We start from the raw sequence: 21,535 nt of genomic DNA, 5'->3' as shown, positions 1-21,535 counted from the left end.
AAAATTTGCTTCAAATTTTTATGAAATATTTTTTCTAAAACTGTCTATTTAAAACATTTGAAAACCTTAATTGGCCGAAGCATGTTTATTTTCTGAAACTCAGAACCACAACATTTGTGTCTGAAACACGTAACATATTTATTTCTATCTATTTAAAAAGCATGTCAAAAACAAGATTATTTCATTTCAAATATTGTGAAGTTTCATTATTTACTGAAACACTTAGACAAACAAATGTATTAACACTACGAAAAAAATTATTTTGATTAAAATTCAGGGAAAACATTAGCTTTATATGTATAGTACAGTAAGAAAAATTGTAAGGGATCGAAATACCGTTAAATTTCAGTTTTATATTGAATTTTTCAATATTTCTCTATTCCTATATTAAATTAAAACAAAAAAATAATTTTAATTGAGAATTCACAGTTTTCGTTAATTTTTTATTTCGTATATTTTACTATGCTAAAAAATAAAAATTCTAGTCACCAGGTACTATCTGTTATTTATTTATTTAATGTTTTTTTTTTCTATATTTAAAAGTGGTCTTCTAGTCGAATAGTAGTTTCTACAGAAGAAACTATGTATTAAAAAAATAAATAAAAAATTTAAATACTCTGTAAAATAATGATATTGCAAACAAATACTAGCTATATATATATAAATATATGAAAAAAAAATTGTACTGTAACTTGTTATTACTTTATAGACTGCTAAAAAAATTGTTCTGATTTTTTTCTCCATTTTCTCTGTTTTATTATTATTACTAGTGCATTATAAATTATTATAGTTACAAATGAATCAAATAAAAATCTTTTATTTATGAATAGAAGTTTGTTTTTTTTAAACCTTGAAATCTACCTAAATAAGTTGTTTCATGTCAATGGGACAAGCTGTATATTTATTCGCCATATTAAATTCTATTTATGTCCAAACGCACGCACTACAATTGAATCAAATAAAAATATTTTATTTACAAACGAAAGTTTGGTTTATAAAAAAAATCTTGAAATCTAACTAAATAACTTAATTCATTTTGAAGGAACAAAATGTATATTTATTTGTCGTGTTAAATTCCATTTTCACGCAAATACACGGCGCTACATTTGAATTGAATAAAAATCCTTTATTTACAAATAAAAGTTTGGTTTAAAAAAAAAATCTTGAAATCTAACTAAATAATTTATTTCATTTTAATGCGACAAGTTGTATATGTATTCGGCATATTAAATTCTTTTTGTACAAAGGCACGGCGATACAAGTGGAAATAATTTGTTTCTACCCAAACGCACGCCGATACTGTCGTCCCTGACATTAAATCGTGTTATTTAAAAGTAAAATTAAAGAAAACTATGAAAATTGAAAATCAAATGTTTCCATACTATTGTATCACACCCCGTAAACACGTTTTATTGGTAATAATAATTTTGATTCGTCATAAAATGTATTTAAACAGTTATCAAAACGTACGTAATTATTTTTTGCCATAAATTAGTGTAAATATGCAAAACAGTATCGCAAATTTTTTTAATCTATTATCAGGTTAAAGTTAGTATAATATTTTAATTTTGTCATGTACAAATTAATATTACTTAGTATACAAATTTTATACAAAAAATAACATTTTGATACGCCACTGTTTGTCTAGTATTTCTGTTGTGTCCTTAGAAAACGGGCCACGTCATTATGCAGCTCGAACGCACTGTTGCCAAAACTGGGTTTTAAAAATAAATTACGTTTTATCAACAGCTCAACTCGATAATTAACTGTAACAACAAGTTAATTAACAAATAATTAAAATGTGTTTTCACGTATACATCGTCTATTTCAAGTTTTTTTTCATACAGAACCGTAGTATTATTTACAACGATAACGAAAACGTCAATAATTAGGATACTATTTGTTAAGTTATTCGCTACTACAACTTCATTTATGTAATTACGTATACTTATTTTTCTCTTTACTTCTAAAAATTTTGTTTTTTATTCATATATACTTATTTTATTAATTGTTAGTTAGTAAATATAAAATAGATATGGCAACGTTGCTATTTTCTTAATCGCCTGATATGAGATCGTCACTTCCACGAGAAACTAGCATTAAAAACATTCCATTTTGAGCAGTTGGAGAGATTAGAAGTGTTTAACTCGTTCGAATATAATATTTATATATATTTTTTGCTAAAATATTTTGATAATAACATTAATTTACTCTGTGATAAGAAAAACTTGTACCACTTAAAACAAACAATTATTAATAGGAAAGATTTAGTAGTTTCTTTTACCCTGTGATTATTTCTAAGATGATGGATATTGTACCAAAGAATAAGGTAAAATTAATTAATAAAAAATATATTTTTTGATAATTTCCGTATTTCAATAACGTCTGCGTAAAAATATCGATCTAGTTTCACTACAATTTGTCATTTGCCAATAGCAAACTCCCTATAAGATTTAATATCTTTTATATTAATATGTGATATTATGAGACCACCAATAATTCCTTATAAAATTTGTTTGGATTTATTTTTGAAGCCCGCTTCTGGAGACTGTTTCGAGATGAAAGAATTAACGGCGAGGATATGTAGAGATTACCTTCACGGTGCTTGGAAAAAGGTCACTGCTAACAATATCGGTTTCAAACATATCTGGTAAGTGAAAAAGTTTTAAAAATTTTCCTTAAAATTATCAATACAATATTTTATTTCGGGAAAAAAAATCTAATACATTGAAATGTTAAATAAACAATAATGAACTCTAGATTATTTGTTTTCAAATATTCCTTATCAAAATTATATTCTTAATAATAATAATACAAAAATTTTGTAGTTCTTATTAATACGTGTATACCTGGTGTATTAAAATTATACTTAATATAATTTCAAAAATAATTCATAATAGAAGTAAAGGCAAAGGTATAATTAAGTTATGTTAAAAATAATGAAAATTTGATAACAGTATAATCAGATAAATTTTATTTTATTGCAAATTTTATATATTACGTAAAATATCTATTTGGGTCAATGTTCTTGCAATAAACAAACATCTATTATCATTTTTTTGAATGACTCTCACCTTTACTACGAGCTTTGATTTCTTATCTATATTATTCCTGATAGATTATATAGTAAATGATAAGATAAAAGTGATCAATAAGTGTCGTAGTACTGTATTTGTACTATTAGAGGAGAAAGGCTTACTAATGATCTCTCATTCGTCATTTCCATGTTTTCCTCCTCTTATTTGCCAATCCCTGTCCCGAACACTTCTCAATTCTTCCCAAATTTCTATTAAAGATTTTTCCTAGGTTAATCTCTTCATCTTTCGGTCTTGGGTTTTCTTGTAACCTGGTGCTCCCAAGAGCTGTTTTTTTATCGAGCTCTGAATTTCCTATACCAAGGGCAAATCTAAAATATCCCTTACCCCATGTAAATGATTATATATTTGTTTTTTTTATGGGTTGTTGATGGTCAAAAGTCATTGTTCTATTAACATAAATCCAAAAATAACTAATATGTTTCTTCATTTCGTCAGTTTACTGTATATATTTTTCTTTTATTCGTTATCTGATATTTTTATACGACGTCGTGTCTGGAGAGTTATTTTTGGAAAACAGTAACCTTATAGTCTTATTTGAAACGTTAACATACTTTGGCATCCGACATCTTTTTCCAACACATTCCTCGTTTTACAGAATGAAAACTGATAAGACTAGTTTGAAAATAAACTTGTTTGCATTAAACATTTTAGGACAGATAAAAATGTTTGTACACAAAAAAGTAATAAAGATAAATATTACTAATAAATAATTCGGTGAAGGTTACAACATTTCATGTTGATTGATATCTTCTGATGTCTATTGACGTCGATTGAGATTGAATCACATCGAATCATGTATATTCAGGTGAATTGGCGTCTACTTTTGTCAGATATTGTCCATTAACATTCCATAGAAGATGATTGAGGTCGATTGTCACTTCATGTTGATTGATGTCTATTGGGGTGGAATCACATTGATTCCTCTATATTCAGGTGAATTGACGTCTACCTTTGTTAAATCTTGTCCATTAACAATCCATTGAAGCTGACTGAGGTCGATTCTGACTTCATGTTGATTGATGTTTTCTGATGTCTATTGACGTGGATTGAGATTGAATCACATCGATTCATGTATATTCAGGTAAATTGGCGTTTACTTTTGTCAGATCTTGTCCATTAACAGCCGATTAAGGTCGATTATCACTTATAGAACAGCAACATTAATTTCCAAAATTATCTTAATGCAGTTTATCAAAAGATAAATTTTGACGTGTGATTTAGCTTCTAATCTAGATAAATTCAGGTTGAAATGTGTTTTATTTGGTTTGGTTTTTCTAGTTGCGTAATAATTTATTATTCTTTTCCACAACTACTGGAATTTTAATTATTTGTTTTGATATTATATAAAAATTATGAATTAACCTTCACGAAATAGAGATATTATTTATTTGAGACGCAATTTAAATAAAACCTTTTCTTGGTATGCTGAAACATTAAAACGCGTAAACAATTTCATGGGAATATATATATAATATTTTGACAAAGATATCGCGCGTAATACAATGATAAAAACAGAGGCGTCGAATTACGTAGGAATTTAAAATAAGAGATGGAAAACGTACTTTGCTTCCTTGAAAACAGAAAAATACAATCTCCATCCCCCTTAATTTACGGGGATGTATTCATATCTAGTTAGCCTAAACCAGTTCCATGCATAAACAAAATATCGCGTTACCATAGCAGCGAACAATAAATTATTAGGAGTGTAAGGGTAAAGTTCGACGTCAAAAAAGTAAACTAGAGTTACGCAATAAATTAAAAGCAAAAAGATGTCCACCGAAATTGTGAAAATCGAAAAATTGGAGTATCGAGCCATCATCAAGTACTTACATATATACATCAAATATAGTATTTAAAAGGATTAAGAGGTAAGCAGATTTACGAAGATACCCTTGGTGATCAATGTCCTTCGTATGCGACCGTGAAAAATTGGACTGCAAGCTTCAAAAGAGGTAAATTTAATGAATCTCACCAAACGACGCTTCTGCTTATCGCAGACTGTCTGGCAGGAATATTTTAAAGGTATTGTGTACATACGCCTTCCGACAACTTCGGCCAACAGAAAGGCATTTATGTTTACGATTCGATGTTTTCATTGGTAAACAGTGGAGATGCTGAGTCCACGCGGACTGACGGCTTGTTAGCACCGCTAGTTTCGTTACTTAATACCAATACCTCGTATATTGTTTTGTCAACCAGAGAGATTTTTGTGTTAAATAGTGAATACGCGTTAATAAATTAATTAATACTGTATGTATTTTCTACATCGCTTAGTATGTAAATTATTTCGTATTTGTCGCAAGAAGAATACTTTGAGTTATAAAATGGCTTCCCTTTGTTATATAGTGGAGGTCTTTCTAACCATCTGTACCACGTATCTCTTCCTGGCGGCTTATTGACTGAATCCAAACAAGAAAACGAACCCAAAGACGTACTAATTCGAATTTACGGCCAAACTCATGGAGAAGGTGCTCTCGAGGCTCTAATTACCGAATCGGTCATCTTTACTTTATTATCTGAAAGGAATTTAGGTCCGAAATTACACGGCATCTTTCCAGGCGGAAGAATCGAACAGTACATCAATGCTAGACCACTTTTACTTGAAGAATTATCAGACGAAAGGTTGTCCGTACAAATAGCTAAAAAAATGGCGGCTATTCATTCGATGGAGGTAAGTTTTCGAATAGTTTGAATTAATTATATTTCTTTTCTAGATTTTTTTTTATCAAACGAGGAGGTAAAAAATATTTTCAATTTTTTTTAATTGGTTTATGTTCAGCCCATGGTTACGTTATTTCAGATGCTAATTTGGGTGTTGGAAATTAACGAATCTAATACTTTTTGTTTATTTTTTTTAAATAAAAAAAAAAGAATGTTGGTTAAAATGTAATGATTCGTTAATATCCGACTAATTTCGCTAAAGAACGTTTCAAATATAGATATTAAATTCCCTTAAAAAAATTAGAATATCATTGATTATTAAACTACGAATTTTTACTTTTTATTTATTTCACAGTTTTTCTTGCTAAATCCTCATGATTTTGGGTCTTTTTTCGGTCTTTATTCAAATATATTTTGACTGCAATGAACTACGTGTCTTTCAAATCAAGTGATCTCTTATTTTTATTTCTTTCATCGATTATTTTCATAAAGATAATTGGATACTATTTATTTGTCGTTTTTTTGAAATAAGTCGAAATTTGACAAATTTATTAATAAAAATATTTGTCTATATTTGAAACGGACTTTTTTTCATTATTTTTAACAAATCTAGAAACAATTTAATAAAGAATCGGTCAAAGATCATCAGTAAAACTATGAATGAATTTTTGATTATGGTAAATGAAGAAAAGAGTTTCTGAAAATTTTCTTTACGTAAGATTCGTATTACAAAAAATATCATAATGACAGAAATTTGATAATAAATTCGTCAGGCTGCAGCTTAAATGTAGTAGACCTACAGGGTGTTAGAAAATTCACCAAAAAATAACGATTTCTTTATTTTTAAATATTTTTTTGATTTATTTTCATATTTTATAAATTTTTCGTCAATAATAGTTTTTTTTCCGAGTAACTTCTCGTACACATTTTCACAAAAATTTAGTAGGATTTGAAATAAAAATGTTTTTCTATTTTTGTTTCATAACTTCTTTCTTTTTGTTATATAACTCGCTTTGTATGATCACGAGATTGATGTGGTGTTTTTTCTATGATACTACCAACGTTTCTCTTACAATTTTTTTGTATTACAACGTTGCCATTCATTCCTCAACTGTAGGTACTATGAATTTCTCTGTGGTTATTTTTCAAAAAAAAAAAAAAAAATGTACGCCAAATTTAACCCAGTGTATTTTTCACAAATTTGAAACGGGGGGAATCCAATATCAACTGTCAGTTATATACTCTTTTCCTCAATGGATTCATGTCAAAAATATTTCGATATCTCCAGTAGCTTCGGAAATATAGAATTTTTTATACAAGCATGTCAATTTTTTTTGTTAATTTCTGGATTTTTTTAACATAATAGTTGGAAATGCACGTTTTTAGCGAAAGTATGCGAAATCTATGGAATTTTGTATATAGTTTTCCGAAACCTAACCTAACCCAAAAATCACGCTAGTTTTGGGATCAAATGTCTAGTTTTCCGGAAAATCGTAAATTTTCCTCAATTTTCTGCCTCTAATAATTCTTTTTCTGACATACAATTCACGTGACTTCCTTAATTTTTCGTCTATAATAATTTTTACTTTGAGCAACTAATATTTTTTTCGTACCCCTCGTGTCAAAAAACCCTTTTCCACAGAAATTTGACATTTGAAATCTGCAAGAATTTTTTTTTACTTCCTGATATAAAATTTTGGTTCATAACTTCTAACTTTGTTATATAACTCGCTTTATATGACCACGAGAGGGCGTTTCTCTTACATTTTTTTTGTATTACAACGTTGCCATTCTTCAACTGGAGTAATCCAATATCAAATGTCGGTAAGATACTCGTTTCATGTCAAAAATATATCGATATCTCGAGTGGTTTTGGAAATATGGAATTTTTTATACAAGCATGTCAATTTTTATTGAAAGTATGTGAAAAACTATGAAATTTTATATATTTTTGACCGAAAAAATGTCTAGTTTCCCGGAAAATCTAATTTTTGTGACTTCCTTAATATTTCATCTATAATAATTTTTTTTCCTAGCAACTTTTTTTCAAAATATTATCCATTTTTGTTAGAAGAGTAAGGAATTTTTTATAGTTTGAATCGTTGTTAATACAACAAAGAAATATAAATACAATAAGAGATAAGGAAAAAAAAAACTCCATCCGAACATCTTATTTATATAAAAGCCATCGAACTTTCGAATGGAAAATAATCATTGCTCCTCATTTTAACGGAATACTGGGTGTGGTATATTTACGTTTGATACAAATTGGAACATTTCAGATCACATTGTTCAATATTATAATTGTAGTTCAATAAACTTGTTAGTTTTTTCTCATAATTATTTTTAATTAACTAATTTCTTTCTTCAATTTACTATAAAAATAAAGCGAATGCTTTTTAAATTTTGTTTGATTGATGAATAGGGTAATTGTGCCTAACTTATGGGGATATTTAAAATCTAAAAAAGAAATTGATAAAAAAACCCCTGAGGTCACACAAAATGTTGTACGAGAATTCAACAATCGCCTCGGCTATTGTCAAAAAGTGAATGGTGATCATTTTGATCAATCACTTCGGAATTATTTATTCTAACTTCGAGTTTTTGAAGAAATTAGTTTGTTATCGACCTTATTCGAGAAATTCAATCATTACTGCTTCAGGTCATGCGATCCTGCCAACGCGAGCCTTGAGTCTCTCTATCCATCCCTGTACCAGAGATTCATGTCCGTCCCATCCTCCAGATACTTGCTCCACATTTAAGGTTAACAATAATTTTCTCGTCTGATCCAATTTCTAGTAACTTATCTAATTGGAAAATTTTCGTTCCTACCCCTAACAGAATTGACATATTGAAGTTATTTCATGACAATAAATTAAGTGCTCATTTGGGCATACCTAAAACTGATTCTCATAACTGAGAAGTTCTGTATATCGCCAAGTGAATAAATGCTCAGTTTGTGCTTCTTGTAAAACCCAAAATTTGCCTAAGGCTGGTGTTATAAGTCAACAAAAAAATTTTGAAAAAAATATATTTATTGATCTTCTCTTATCTCCGTATATTTTCCCAGCGATGATTAATAATTTCGATACACTTTTTATAACAATCGTCAAGCTCCTACAAATAGCCATTAACTGCCGACATCACCTCTTTGTTTGGAAAATCTTTGGCAACTGTGCTTTTCTTTCAAGACTGAGAACAGAAAATAATCTTTTGCTAGAAAGTATTCGTTAAAAGGCAATCGAATCGTTATTATACGCCGTTATTTATACAGATGCACTTAATTGTAGTCTACTTGGAATTTAGAAAACAATCATTAACGTTAAATTGCTACAACTGAATATTAAATTATAAAACGTAAATAGACGAGTAAAATGTTCCTGCCTGTAAGGGGGTTTGGTTTAAAGAGAGTATCACACGTGAACTGAGTTCATTTTGCACCACATTCGTTTTTTTTCTGGAAAACAAATACCATAAAGGAAAATTAAATTTTTTGCAAATAAAATATAATAAAAAAAATCTTTGCAATTCCAAAGTATCTTTATAAATAATAATGGTAGTCAGAATCGTCTGAATTAGAGTCATCATTTGATTAAATTATTGAGGGTTGTAAATAGAGTGATACACAGTTTTTCCAAAGCTCTTGGCGGTCTGCTACTAGAACTTTCTTTACGAGATCAACTACTTCTTTACTCAGTTCTGGACACTGATCAAATCTTCATTCGCCTATGGTCTAAAGAACGCCATATTTCTATTTATTTAAAGAAATGTATGAATTAAATGAATCTCACCAAACGACGCCACTGCTTATCGCAGATTGTCTGGCGGGCATATTCGTTCCAACATATTCTTATTTCTTAATTTGGTATGCGTGCCGTGCGTATTTATGAAATATTAATTGTTCCCCGTATAACAATCTTCTGCAATTGATATTGGAAAAAACTATACATTGCCAAGCGCTGGCGTAGTCACCCTATTTCTTATTACGACGTGTTGTTTTAATAATAAACTTACTTTTTTTCCTTGTATATGTTGCTAAACAAAACGAAAAAGTTGTAATTATTTAATGTAAAATAATTTCTATTCAGTTGATTAGATCATTTATTTAGAAAGTTTTGCTTGATGATCTGACCTATGACATGAACGTGTCTAATAGAGGAAAAACCATGTGCTGACATATTTTGTTACCATTCTATCACACATATGTGGTATGTGATTGTTATGTTCTAGCAAAAATTGAATTGCGACACACATTGCGTGCCAATGGCGTGCCCTAAAGGCGGCCCTACGGGCTGAAAAATTCTATGGGATCCGTACAACCGTAGGGAAAATCATCATTAATAATGATTAAAAACAACATGTTTTTTGCTTATTTGTCACGGTTTATTTTTCATTATAAGGTATAAACAGTGTTCATTTCCTTGTCATTGTTTTTATTTTTTGCTTTTTCATTTCATTATTTTTTTTTTATACCTTAAACAAATGTTTTTGAAACTTTCTTGATTTTACTAATTACATCGTGGTAAACTGCTCACACTTTAATTATAACGAAACATTTACATTAATTTCATCATTTCTTTATTTTAATCGAATAATTATTTGTATAACGATAATAAAATTATTTAATACCTCCAATAAATTAATTTTATCTATACAGAATTATCTTTTATAACTAGACCTTGCCGAATCATTTTTTTATGTACACTCAGCATCGTTATCGAGAAGTTGTGTGAGCATTTTACAGCTTATCAAAATCATTAATTTGATAAAAACAGGGAGGAAATTTTTCTGTTGTTTACAATTTTATTTCAACGATTTATTAATTTTATTAATTTCCGGTTGGTTTCTGATCAATATCGATATAAAAATCAAGGTTTTGAATATTATTTAGTTGCGGTTAATCATCCTTCGATTTGCTTTTAACATTTATAAATCTATAATTTAATGAAAATAATTATGAAACTCGACCTACAAATCTTTAATTTTCATCTTAGGATTTCCAACAGATATATTTTTTTTCTCTCAATTAGGTTATCACTATATTAAATAAATATTATTAAAAGGGTCCTCTAGTTCCTCGGCTGTTTTTTTATTGCATTTTCAATATTTTTTTTTATGGGTAGACCATTGAAATGATCAAGTCAAAATATATGATGGAGTAAAAGTTATAATGGTCGACATGAAGACATCAAGTAAAAGTGGGGCTCGACAGTGACCAAAAATGCGGATGTTCTGCTTATCCGAAATCAAAAAAGTAAACGACATTATAATCTTCATATTTAAGAGTAGGAATTGAACTATAGGGAATTCTAAATTACAAAAACTTAATTTTTTATATACACCTTTGAAAATTTTTATCACGTTTGTCGCTCGTACAAAAATAAACTATCGAAGATATCATAGTTAAGTCGATGGTTTATAACATTAAAAATGCTGTACAAATTTGAACAAGATCGGTCCAGTAGTTGGTACCTGAAGTACCTTGCCCAACCAAGAAAACACAATCATTTTGGAAAAAAAATATTTTTCAACGTAATATCCTGTTAATTTTTCCACTGATGTTCAATAACTAAGCTGGAATTTCTGGAACCGTTGAGGATATTCATAGTGAATAGACTGTTTACACCAACACTCACACTATTACACTATATGACGCGCGTTTCGATAACCAAATAATCGTCTTCAGAGACAGTTTACCTTCAGTCTTGTCGAAACGAGCGTTAGACAATGCAATTATGAATGTTGGTGTAGTTGTAGTAAAAACAGTGTATACACAATGTTCAATAACTTTTTCGTAATAAGAATCGTCAAGCTCCTCAAAATAGCCATTAACTGCCGACATCACCTCTGCAAAATCTTTGACAACCGAACCATTTTTTCAAGTATGAGAACAGAAAATAATCCGAGGGGGCTGAATCTGGCAAATAAAGTGTATGAGGTAGCAATTCAAACATTACTTCATTAATTTTGGTCATTGCAATAACGGATGTTGTCTTGATGAAACAACACTTCCTTCTTAGCCAAATGCGGCCGTTTTTGCTTGATTTCTTCGCTCAAATATTGCTATTAGTTTGCATAATACTTGTTTTTCCTTTTTCAAAATATTCAATGAAAATTATCCCACCCGCATCCCAAAAAATGACCTTTCCTGCAGATGTCTTTTTTTCTACAAAGTACTCCCTTTTCAGTCCTCTGTTTTGATTGTTCTTTTGGGATGTGAAATGAAGAACACACGTTTCATCCATGGTTATGAAAATCCGGCTTCATTTCTGTGAAATATTGCTAAACACTCGATGGAAACATCATTTTTGTTCCATTGCGTTCCAAACGCGGCATTTATCTTGCGCACAGCATTATCTAAATTTTCAATCAATCAACATTTCCGGAGTGTTCCCTTCATTCAATATTTTACTCTGGATAACAAAGGAGCAGCCTCACCCAGAGTAGAATCTATTTCATCTTTAATACTAGTTGGGCTAGTTACAATTGATGGCTGCTAAACGAATACTAAACAACGTGGCGTCTTCAAACTTGAAACATATGCTGTATATATTGTGTATTTTCTAATACAGTAACTACCGCCATCTTTAGGTCATGCCAGGTACTTCCGTGACTATCCTTGTATAGTACGCTTCGCAACTGCCACAGCTAATTTGAACCACGGCGTCTTACTCATAATTTGGAAGCGTGTTTCAATAGTCTCTATTCCCCTTTACTCAGTCCTAATTCACGAAAGGTTAAAGTCATAGATGAACCATATCCTATAGACAGCTAACTCGAGTTCCCGTTTCAGCCCCATCTCTTGGTTCATGACCAGTACTAAACTTACATGAAATGACAGTTTCCTCTCTGCTTTTGGCGGGATACTTCAAATTCAAATCTCTCGACCAGTTATTTTTCGAAACAATTCAGTGGAGTTGTATCAACCAAAACGATCACGATCGTTGGTCTTAAATATACTTCCTTTTATAATTATGCGGTGAATGGGGCTTCATAAATAAAACAAAAAAAAATCAGCCGAACAATTTTTTTATTCGTGTTCAGTTTGTTGCTTATGTGTCACTGAATGCGACCATTAGTCAACGCCTCTCGGCTTTCGGAACAGCCCGGCGCGCTCTCCGTTCCAGGTTCGTAATTTGAGAACCCCTTCGAATATCGAAAAATACACATTTTCTACGCATGTTGTAGATGTGATTTATGAAAAAAAAATCGATTTTTTCGACTCGAGAAACTAGAGGAACCCCTCAATTAAGATAAAATACAAGCCACGGAAATTACGTTCCAATCATTAATCATTATCCAAACAAGTAAATTTCCTTCTAATTTTTATCTACATCATAATTTTTTCTACAATTTTCAGTATCATACTACAGGTACATTAAAATTTCAGACGCTTTAAACAGTCCATAAATTGTTGAGAGTATCTAATAATTTTTATACGTTTTCGTTTCCTCGTATAATATTCGCGATTCCTCCATACACTTTATACAAATTTATCAGATCCCCAAATATGAAAAATATTTTATAAGTCGGTAATTTTAAAATTTTCACACTTTTCAAGGTTGTAAATGGAACAGAAAAGTATGCAAGCAATTTCTAAATATTATTTCTCGACGTGTTCATAAATGTCATTTTTTTTTCTAAAAAGACATTTTCAGTGGTACTTACTAACTATTTAGGTGTCCAACACCCAAGATATCATCATCATTGCCCCCATTAATATATTTTAGCGACAAATAGGTATTAAACTTGAATAAATCAGATTTTTATGAAAAATTCTGATTGCGTTTTGTAAAAAATAATATGTGGTGTATTAAAAGCACGTTCGGAAATATATTGCTTCTACTACTAAATTCACAGACCTAATAACACAAGATCCAAAATACCTCATTGGTAAAATGCATCTGAAGGCGATCGAACATTGTTAGTGACCAAGTAATGAGTGCAAAAACGAGAGGACTATCCTTGTCAGCTTAAAGTTGCTTTCCGGCAACGACAACGCTGCAAAATGCGTACCTTCTTATGCCGCCAGTATTGTACTGATTATCGACCAATTTCTCCTTAAATAAAACATTTTTTGTAATATTTGGTTAGAACTAAGGAAATAATCTTTATGTCGAGAATAGACTATGGGGGATAAATATGGCCGTGATGTGGAGGATCCAGGATGATACTTTCCAGTAGCTCTTCTATCTTCCTCTTGTTGTCCAATAGGTAGTCGACGTTCACCTTGAAGGCGTTTTGAATGACGTCATGGCATGCAAAACAAAACCGTTGGTGATATTCATACTGAACACACTGTTTACACTACCACAGCACCAACAATCACGATAACACTGTGAGGCGCCGAAACTTCTAGAATATTCAAAATTCCAACGTGCTTCAACTCGTGAATCTAATTCTTCTGTTCATAATCCCGACCGCGGAAACCTTTCCGAACATTAAAAAAATAGACTATAATAAGTGGCTCCTCTTCTTTCTTTGCTATGATTCTTTTCGGTGTCTGCACTACTTCTAGTTGCTCTTTTGTATTCCTCGTCTTCAGTATCTGCAACTTTCTCTCCTTGATTGTCGTGAGAAGTTTACCCATTTACTGTAGGACCTCTATGTTTGTCTTATGTTCCGTCCAAGATATCCGCAGCATCCGTACAGAAGAACAGAAAATATGTAACAGCGAAGCATTCTGGTCCGGAGTTCCAGGCCGAGGTTGCGGTTTGCCAGAAGTGTCCTCATGTTGTTCAGAGTTTTCCGCGCTTGCTCAATTCTTGATCTAATTTCGAGTTTTGGGTCGCATTGCTGGTTGACGAGCGTGTCCAGGTAGAGATGGCACTTGTTCAATGATCTCTCCATGGAGTCTTCGAGTGGCGTTTCTTTGCATTTGAAAAAACCAATAATTTGGTCTTGGACGTATTCATATAAAGGCCGAATTGCTCGCTATATTCTACAATAACGTCCATAAGAGATTGAAGATCTGGTAGGCTACAGGTCACTACCAAGGTATCATCTACGTAACGAAGATTATTTATAATGTTTCCATTGATCTTTATAGGTGCAGTTATAGTATCTAACCATCGTTTTCTATGTTCTTTAGTTTATGTTTTGAACGACGTAATTCGATAAAAACTGACAGTATCCCTTTCAGATCTACTTCCACGCTTTATCACCTCTCAAAATGTAGGCATAGTAAAGAACTTTTTGATCCACATGAGATTGGCAGATTAAATAAAAGTTTGGATGTAAACAATTTGGTCTCTTGTGTTATTAGGTCTGTGACTAAATACCATTTTTCAATTATTTCCATTTATATATGTGGCGGACCGGTTATCCGGTCAGTGTGATACGACCTTAAGCGATTTAATAAATCACGCACTGTTTTTTTTTTCATCTTTTAAACGTTTTTAATATCTTGAGTATATTAAATTATTTTTAATAACGTAGATTAATTTATATATGGTGAAAAAATAGTGACTATGTATACATAATTTTATTTAAAAATATTATTCCAAAATTGTTGCGATATTATCGTTTTTTCTTTCGACACGAGAAGTATACATAGTCAAAATTTGAAAATTTATTAAAGAATCAAGAAATTTTCTATTAAAATAAAATTTTTGAAATCACCACATCGCCCATGGGTTCAAAAACATATTAAAATGAATGGCGAATGACAATTTTTTGCAGAAAACATATTGTTTCAGCTAAAATATTTTTTTAGGAAAACAGACAGTTCAATAATTGCTGTAAATATTTTCAGGTTCCGTTACATAAAGCGCCTGAATGGCTATGGAATACTCTCGATAGATGGTTGTGCACGTTCGATACCATGCAACTTAACAACATGCCACAATCGATTAAAATACTTTTAGAAAAAACTAATTTGAAAAGCGAATGCGACTGGTTGAAAACGAAATTAGAAGCAGAAGATAGTCCTGTCGTTTTTTGCCATAACGATTTTCAGGAAGGAAATATACTCCTTCCCATAGAATCCGATAAACAAAATAACAACGATGAAGAACCCAGGCTAGTTATTATTGGTGAGTGTCGAGATATTACACTACCGGTCAAAAGTTTTTGCTCACCTCACAATCCAATCATTAAATTTCAAAATAATACACTTTTCAAAATTTTTCTTTATACGAGGATATGTTGATATTTTATCGATTAGTGTCTATTCTTCAATTATAAATTATTTTTTCGGTGTTTATGATTGTAGTTTAGTCCCAGTGGGACACAAAAACGTGCTGTGATTTATACTTTTGGACCAAGACATCTTTTTGTGAAGTTTTCAAAAATTCATTTTTAAAATTGGTAAAACCAAATAACTAACAGTTGAAATACGTTCAATAATAGCAATAGTTTAGGCAAAAGAAACCGTACCTTTGCACCGAATTAGAAGTATCTTCACTTACCATTAAAAATTTTCGTCCACCAGGAGCTTTGGCGATAGGGAATGTTCAGGGTGGTATCGAAAAACCATAATTGATCAGATAGCAGCTCAGATCCATGAATCTGGGGATCTGCCTTTGAGTACTTCTACAGTGAAAAACTGGTGTTTTTGTAAGGGTGGCAATGAAGAAACTTTTTTGTAAACGTCAAAATAAAATTAAGAGTACGCAAGTGGTCTAAAGAACATTGAACGAAAGAAAAGTAGGAGACAATTTGATGCAGTGATGAATGAAAGTTTGAAGCTTCTAGCTCCAGTAGGAACATTTTTTTCCATAGGTGAAAAAAAGAACAGTTAGATAGATAGATAATTCCAACTGCAATACACAGCGTATGCTCGGTGTTGGTTTGGAGATGTTTTAGAGGAAGGACGACTGGAGACTTGGAAAAAAAGATTTTGATGAAAGAAACAATGTAGTACGTTCTGGCCAACGTCTAATCAGCAGAAAAATCATCTTCCAGCATTACAACGATCCCAAACATTCCTCGAAGTTGTACAAAGAATATTTGGTAGAAAGAAGGTACTTAAAATAATTATTCATAATAATTCCATTCTACATATTTGGAATATTCAGAGAAAAGATTATTTGTCGAAATTGTTACAGAGAATGCCAAAATTGTTCACTGAAATAATAAAATCAAAAGGGAGTTACATCGATGAATCAAACATTTTAAATTACAGACTGTAGTTTTATTAATATTTATATTCTTATATGAATTGGAACGGAAGTCTTTGCCAGCTAGATTATAAATGTTTTAGTAGTGGGAATATGACAAAAGACATATTGTACTAATCCTAATATATTCCGAGCTTTCGAATACTTATCTATTAATTGTCTGAGAAATAATTAGTCAAGATTCGCAGCGTTTTAAACTTGACTATTTCTTTTAAAAAACTTTAAATTCGTCGATGTCAAAAATCGATATTCAAATTGACACAGATTAATGTTATTGATAATTTATAACAAATCATTTTGTACATTGATTTTTGACATCGATGAATTTAATGTTTTTTAAAGAGATAATCAATTTTAAAACGCCGCAATTTTTTACCAATTATTTCCCAGACGATGAATAAATAAGTATAAGCTCGCAATATATCAGAGTTAGTACAGTTTGGTAATATATTCCAATGTTTAAAATATCAAAATCGATCGTATTTTTATTTGTTATGTATGATGTAAACTATAGTTGGGGAAAAAAAACTTTTGATATGTAGTATACTTATTAGAATGTTATTTAAAACTCACAACGAAAGTGTAAACATTTCTTCAGAAGTAGGTTTTTGTTTATTTCCATTGGTTATTCCTCATTATAAATGTTTTTTTTTTAATTATTCGATTACTAGACATCATTATCATATTTTGAAATAAATGAGCGGAAAAACATCGTTAAAATTATTTTCATTTGGTGTGTAGTGATAAATATTGTTTGTTATAATGAACTTAAACTCGAATGAATTCTCAAGTCAGTAATTTCATTAAATATATATATATATTTAAATATATATAATATATATATATATATATATATATATGTATGTATTTTGAAATTGAAATTTTTGCAAAAACTGGAAACATTTTTATGTTTTGTTTCAACTTACGAAAAATACTGAGTGAGTTGAGAAAAAAATAACTAAATTATATGGACAAAAGACAAAGGGAATCCTGAAATAATTTTAAATATTTTTTTTAATTACTCTGCACCAATACCTAGAAGATATTATCTACAACACTCTACACCTTATTATTTTGATTTCATAAAACCTAGACTCCTTCCAAAAGCAATTGTTTGTGGGTTCTTGTGTCCCACTTTCCTAGGTGCTAGTGCTACTTTTTGGAGATACTTAAACCTTTTAGTGAAATGGGTAGGACATTCGCAGAGTAGATGTTCTGCTGTTTCAACGGCTTACTCACAGTCGTCCTCTGTCATGCCCATTATCCAATGCGGTATTTGACAAAGCACTTACCTGTCAGAAGACCGACTAACAGTTTCATGTCGTTTCTGGTCATCACGACTTCTTAGCTGATATGGTTATGAAACTTTTGGGGTTACCTTATGCCTGGAGTGTTTTTCTAGTAAGGCTCCGTCTGATTCTGTAGCAATTTGTTCAGTTCGTTATTGATGTGCAATCTCGTGGGGCCACAGTAGGGTTTTGAACAGTTTTTTGCAAAAGGCTGTCTACTTCCTCATTTCCTGGTAGGCCTTGATGGCCTGGAAGCCGTATGAGGATTACTTTGTTTTCTCATATCCCATAAAAGTAAAAGAGAACATCCCATAAAAGTTGGGATGTTCTCTCAATAGCTTTCAGGACCTTTAAGGCCACTTCTGCTTTTTAGAGAGGTTTTCTATATAAACACTCCTGAGTGCAGTTGTTTATTGCTAGCAATTCTACCTGAAAAACGGTTAATGTTGTTCCTAGAGGTATAAGATTTTTGTTCAGAAACGTCCAGTCCAGTTCCTTACGCTAGCTTCGAATTATTTCTGTATACATTCGAGCTTGCGGAAGATCTTTGTCTAACATGCTATGCATTTGGTCCATTGGTTTGTCACGACTTTATTAGCTCTGAAATCCTTAGGTGATGTATCAGATTTCCTGGCTCTAGTTTTACTGTCTGGAGTAGCCTGTGGGCGTCGCTAAATGTTCAGTAGAGGCAGGTTCAGTAGCGCCTCTAATGCTGTTGTAGGACAGGTTGACATTGACTCTGTAATACCTAAATAGAATATTGTTAAGTTTTTTTTAAACAGTTTTCGATCACCAAACAAGCGCTGCATATGTGATCAAGGTTTTGATGACTGTTTGGTATGTCCAGAATACCATTTGAGGTTTTAGGCCCCATGCCTTGCCAATAAGCTTGTGACAAATTCATATAACCACAGTAGCTTTTGCAATTACCTTGTGGAGGGGATTGTTCCAATTAAGTGTTTTATCAAGGATGACTCGTAGATATTTAGCTTCATTGGAAAGTATTGATTTAGTTTCATTAAAGATAGGTGCGCTCATATATGCCTTCCTTCTCCTTGTAAATGAGTCTATTGATGTTTTACTGGGGTTGATCGAGAGTTACTCTTCATCACCCCAGATTTTGATTGTGTTTAGGGCCGTTTGCATTCAGATCATCCACATAGCATAGAACTGTAAATTCAACTCTACTAGTTCTACTGAGGATTTTATCCACTACCAATGACCATAGTAGAGGTTATAGGACTCCGTCTTGCTGACAGCCCTTTACTGTACTAGCGGTGGAAGTGTTTTCGTTCATTTGTGTTGCTTTGTAAAATATGCATAAAATAATGTCCTTTAACAATTTTTTGTCATGAAAATGTTTAAAATCTTAGTTCTCAAACAAAAGCATCAAATTCCTGAGGACAGTAGAGGCGACAAAAGATAAATGGCGTACTGGAGGCTAATCGGCAAATCCGCCCCTAACAACTAGGCAATGTAGTGGTTGACTTGCCTTTTTTTTTGCTGTGGAATGACTTTTTTGCGAGAGCGGTACTTCTGAGGTATGGCTTTTTCCATAGATTTTAAGAAAAAAGAGGTGATCTTGATCTTCTGGTCTCCAGTCCGTTTTAGGTATAAATACTAATTTTGCCTCTAGCCGTTTTGTGGGTATATAACCTACAATCAAAAAGATTCTGAAGGTATTTCTTTATTATTTCAAAGCTTTTTTGCACCGTGGCTGCCATCTTTGCTAGGTGATTTATAGGGGTTGAAGCTCCCAATCGCCCACTTGCTAATGTTTATTGAAAAGATTATTTGTTCCAGAATTATGCTTCTCCTGTTAAGAACATTCATTCCTTCTCTCAGTAAGTTCAGGTTTTCAGCATTTTTATTGACTTCTAAGCCGGGAAAGTGAGTCTTTGAAAGTATCTTTACACTTTTTGCCCATTGTTGCCGCATTTCTCGTTTGGTTTTTCAAATAAGTTTTGGCTAAGACTTTTTCAATATAAAACAAGAATCATAATGTGAAAAATTAATTAATGTCTTTTTTTATGTTAGATTTCGAATATTGTTCGTACAACTACAGATCGTTTGATATAGCAAACCATTTTGCCGAATGGGTATACGATTACAAATACCCCAAACATCCATTCTTCGAAGAAGATTGGAATAGATATCCGACAGAAAAACAACGATTGAGCTTCATTAGAGCCTATTTGCGCGAAATCGGTTCGCGAGAAAATCCCAAAAAAGTTTTAAGGGAAGTCGAAGTTTTCACTATGGCTTCTCATTTATTTTGGGGAGTATGGGCGCTAATAAACGCCGAAACATCCAACATCCCCTTCGGTTATTGGGTGAGTATATTCTATTAATATTAATAATTATTTTGTGATTAATTTTTTTTTATTGTAGGAATATGCGAATTGTAGATTGTCCAGTTACTTTCAGTTGAAGCAGAAGTTGTCGAGTAAATTCCAACAAAAAAGGAAAATGGACGATTAAATTTAGATAAAATAGAATATCGTTTTGTTAGTGGGAAGAAATTTTCGAAGAAAAAAAATCGTAACTGTGATTCTATGAAGAAAGAAATTGAGAAGCGGAATTTTTTATTGAAGATAATAAAATCACAATTGAATTAAATCCAGCACCTCTATCGATGTTATATCTGACAGAGTAACCCAAAATGGTCTTTTACTGAGATTTTTGGTGCCGAAAATTTTTTTCCAATTTAATTCATACGGGGGACGTTGAAGAAATTCTCTTTATTATAATCTGAAGTGAACCAATGGAATTTTGTGATATGAAATATTTTTTTGCCATATTTTTGGATTACTCTGTAAAATTATGAGATGGAATACTGGTTAGACTTAATTGAATATTTGTTTTTATATTTTTTTATTGTTATATATTTTTTTAGTTATTAAATTTTCTTAGATCTTGATGAAATGTGCTTATTGTTTTCGAGACTGAATTTTATTTAAGGAAAATATATGTTTATATATAAATATATGTGTGTAAATAAAAGGAATTAAAATGCATATATTTGCATTACATTATTAAACATGTCTTTTTTTTAATATTTATTTAACTTTAACAAAATTTGATTCAATAATTTTTTTTTCGGATATAAATAAATGGAATAACGAATTATCTTTTATTTCTTATTTCTTAAACCTTTTATATTTGTTTATATTTCTAAATCGTCTTGATTTTAGGTCTTCTCGGATTTGTATTAGCTTTTAAGACAGGTAAAAATTTGACGTATCGACTACTTTCAGTTTTTATCAAATTATTATTATTATCTTTTAATCTTTATCTACATAAAAAAATTAAAATAATATTGTATTAGCAATTAGTTTTGGAGTTACCCCTGTAACATATACTATGG

General features: G+C 31.1%; 1 protein-coding gene across 1 annotated transcript; it reads left to right on the top strand.

Annotated features, from left to right (window-relative positions):
- The first annotated feature begins 1,845 nt into the window (after positions 1-1,845).
- On the top strand, positions 1,846-21,299 carry LOC130900391 (choline/ethanolamine kinase). The gene is made up of 6 exons (XM_057810951.1): positions 1,846-2,329; positions 2,535-2,650; positions 5,445-5,769; positions 15,514-15,793; positions 20,206-20,501; positions 20,560-21,299. The coding sequence occupies exons 1-6, from the start codon at positions 2,303-2,305 to the stop codon at positions 20,647-20,649; spliced, it is 1,134 nt and encodes a 377-aa protein (XP_057666934.1). The 5' UTR covers positions 1,846-2,302; the 3' UTR covers positions 20,650-21,299.
- The last annotated feature ends 236 nt before the right edge of the window (positions 21,300-21,535 follow it).

This window comes from Diorhabda carinulata, chromosome X (genome assembly GCF_026250575.1).
Source record: "Diorhabda carinulata isolate Delta chromosome X, icDioCari1.1, whole genome shotgun sequence".
In the NCBI taxonomy this organism is placed as follows: Eukaryota; Metazoa; Arthropoda; class Insecta; order Coleoptera; family Chrysomelidae; genus Diorhabda; species Diorhabda carinulata.
Note: the sequence above shows the minus strand (reverse complement) of the source record. Positions and strands in the feature narration are given on the sequence as shown.